The sequence below is a fragment of the Cebus imitator genome, unplaced genomic scaffold, assembly GCF_001604975.1.
Source record: "Cebus imitator isolate Cc_AM_T3 unplaced genomic scaffold, Cebus_imitator-1.0 Scaffold217, whole genome shotgun sequence".
Lineage (NCBI taxonomy): Eukaryota > Metazoa > Chordata > Mammalia > Primates > Cebidae > Cebus > Cebus imitator.
In genome coordinates this window covers 3523346-3526527 of record NW_016107532.1, presented here as the reverse complement: position 1 = coordinate 3526527, position 3182 = coordinate 3523346, and the positions used below count along the sequence as shown (strand labels likewise).

The 3182-nt window shown below is 43.1% G+C and overlaps 1 protein-coding gene across 2 annotated transcripts in view; it reads right to left on the bottom strand.

The window, feature by feature from the left end:
* CCDC43 (coiled-coil domain containing 43) overlaps window positions 1-3182 on the bottom strand; it is a 14894-nt gene that overhangs the window by 3060 nt on the left and 8652 nt on the right. Inside the window, exons 3-4 of one of the 2 annotated variants that reach the window (XM_017549385.2) lie at window positions 2381-2516; window positions 1066-1124 (exon numbers count right to left, since the gene is read on the bottom strand). In XM_017549385.2, the coding sequence (XP_017404874.2) occupies window positions 1066-1124; window positions 2381-2516 (195 nt within the window). The remainder of the gene's footprint in view (window positions 1-1065; window positions 1125-2380; window positions 2517-3182) is intronic. The other variant, XM_017549387.2, reaches the window with a different exon arrangement.

The following is a 3182-nucleotide window of genomic DNA, read 5'->3' as shown; positions in this document are numbered from 1 at the left end:
GTTCAGGCAATTCTCCTGCCTCAGCCTCCTGAGTAGCTGGGATTACAGGCACGCGCCACCATGCCCAGCTAATTTTTTGTATTTTTAGTAGAGACGGGGTTTCACCATGTTGACCAGGTTGGTCTCGATCTCTTGACCTCGTGATCCACCCGCCTCGGCCTCCCAAAGTGCTGGGATTAGAAACAAAACCTGTTTTGTTTGAGCTTGAGCCACCGCGCCCGGCCTTTTTTTTTTTTAATAGTAGAGTCAGGGTCTTGCTATGCTGCCAGGCTGGTCTTGAACTCCTGGCCTCAAGTGATCCTCCCACCCCAGCCTCCCAAAGTGCTGGAATTATAGGTGTGAGTCCTTGTGCCCAGCCATCAGCACATATGTTTCAATATGTCCACATTTTTAGCTTAAAGTGTTTGGTGTTTGTGTTCTCCCTCTGACGAATTATAAAATTTTTGAGGAGAAAGATAAAATTTCAACATTATTTATTGAGACAAGGTCTCACTCCCATCACCCAGGCCAGAGTGTAGTGGCAAGATCTTGACTCACTGCAGGCTGGGTTTCCTGGGCTCAGGTGATTCTCCCACCTGTACCTCCCAAGTATCAGGGACTATGACTATAGGCACGTGCCACCACACCTGGCTAATGTTTTGTACTTTTTAAGTAAAGACAGGGTTTCACCATGTTGCCCAGGCTGGTCTCGAACTCCACCTGTCTCGGCCTCCCCAAAGTGCCAGGACTACAGGTGTAAGCCACTGTACCTGGCCTCAATATTATTTTAATTTTCTCCATAATGCTGGGCAACTCAGAAATACACACAGGGAGTATAGATTTTTATTTTCCCTTAGAAATCTTTCCTTCAAGCCAATACCTTTACAGTACTTGTTAACTTGTTTTTTTGGGGGAAAGTTCTTGCTAAATTGACTATATAGGGCTGTCCTAGAAATGGGATTCCCAATGTTGGCATGACATGAGTTCCTGAAGGTAAAGGGGAGCCACCAGCAATGACAGCAAAATAAAAACTGATCTCAAGAAGACTCTATGGAGAAACACATGGGGAGGGACCCAGAAGGATACATTTGTCAGAACCAATGTTCATTGTGGTAGCTCCTGAATCATCCTTCTCATCTGCTTCAGTGAGTGATGTTAAGGAAAGTCAGATGGAAAACAAAACTTGGCACATCCCAACCTACATTAGAAAACATTCAGTAGACTGGTAAGTAGGAAAAGCACACTGAATGGAGGGAGCACATTGTCAGGGATATGACGATAAACCCAGGAGATTCATCTTATATTTTCTTGGAGGCTGAAAAGAAACTCAAGTTGGTCTCAGTGGATTGCCACATTACCTGGAAGCCAGATTACCTCTAAAACAGTGGTTCTCAAAGTGTGGTTCACAAAACCCCCAGGAATGTATTAGAAATACCATTCTTGGGACCTATGCCAAACCTACTAAATCAGAAATCCTGTGGGTGAAGCCCAGCAATCTGTACTTTAACAAGTCCTCACGAGAACCATTGCTTTAAAAGTTCTTTTCTAGCCCAAGATGAGAAATTTTGTCACCAGAACCATAGGTTTGCCAACCCTGGCAAGAAATGTCATAAGAAAAAATTAGAAGAGAAACTGGCTCCAAAAAGTCCAAGAATTCTTTCCTAAACTAGTGATTAGACAGCTGAAATTTCTGGTATGATGTACACTATATAATATGCCACATACTTCATTCAGGTAGGCTCAGTAAGCAAAGCATTTCCTAAATAAATATGAAATTCACAGGGAACTAAACCTGCCCCTACTGGCAACACTTTCTTTTTGCACAGTTCCCACTCAAATTCCAGATTTATTCTGGTATTGCTTTGGGGATTCAGCCTTACTTTTAACTACATGGTCACATAAGAAAGAAAATATTCTAACTACTCTAAATTGAGAAAATCTTTTACCCCAAAATACCAGGTTCTAGTTGTGGTTTTGCCACTAATCCTCTGAATGTCTCTGATCACCTATTCATCTGTTGGTGTCTGTTTCCTTACTGACTGGGAAAGAACATAAAGATGAGTTATACTTATGATACTACACTGTATAGAAAAGTATTATACAAATATAAAGAATCACAGCTATATTTTCTGAAAGCATAATATAAACGGACTATTAAGACATTATTTGTTTTATGCCAAAGTTTTCAGGAATATACTGCTTATGTGTTGAAAAACATAAGTCCACTAGCAACTAATCTAACATCGCTCCTCATATCCACAAAGGGCCATAGATCACTGCCATTTTAGAGGGGAAAATTAGGCTACAGGGGGGAATGGCAACTTGCTAAAGGTCACTGTAGACCTACAAATATGTCTGGCTTGAGCTTGAGGGAATGGTGCTGAGACTCCAGAAAGGATATTCCTCTTCATCTGTCACATCAGCATACTGGGCCAGGAGGGCAGCTTTTCTCTGCTTCTCTTCTTCTGACACCATCCTTGGCTTTACCACAATTTGTGCCTGCTTCTCAATTAGGGTGGCGATGGCCTGTACTTCATCTAGGAGGTGGTGGAAGGAAGGAAGAACAAGGCTGTATAAGAGAGAACAAGCTCACTGAACCACTAGTCCACCCAGGCAGCACTTGTACTAAAGACATTGGCATCTGCTGCCTCCTTAGAGCCCTGCAGTTCAAAGGACATGGCTCAAGGGACGTTGAGAAAGGAAAGGAAGGGCTATGCAGGCCAAGCTTTGTATCCATCTTCAATCAGAGCAGCTCTGATTTTACTTGTTTTATATACTAAAGTTCTGCTGCCTTTAAAAAAAAAAAAAAGTTGGAAAGCACTGCATTAGAACCATAGAAAACTAAGCCCCCAATCAGGCAACTTTTCCCCCATGGCATCCCAAAAACCTAACCAGGAATCTAAAATCAACTTCAGCTGGTCCTATTAATACTTCTGATTATACCAGGTGGAATTTTTTTTTTTTTTTGGAGATGGAGTTTCGCCCCGGTTACCCAGGCTGGAGTGCAATGGCGCAATCTCGGCTCACCGCAACCTCCGCCTCCTGGGTTCAGGCAATTCTCCTGCCTCAGCCTCCTGAGTAGCTGGGATTACAGGCACACACCACCATGCCCAGCTAATGTTTTGTATTTTTAGTAGAGACGGGGTTTCACCATGTTGACCAGGATGGTCTCGATCTCTTGACCTCGTGATCCGCCCACCTCG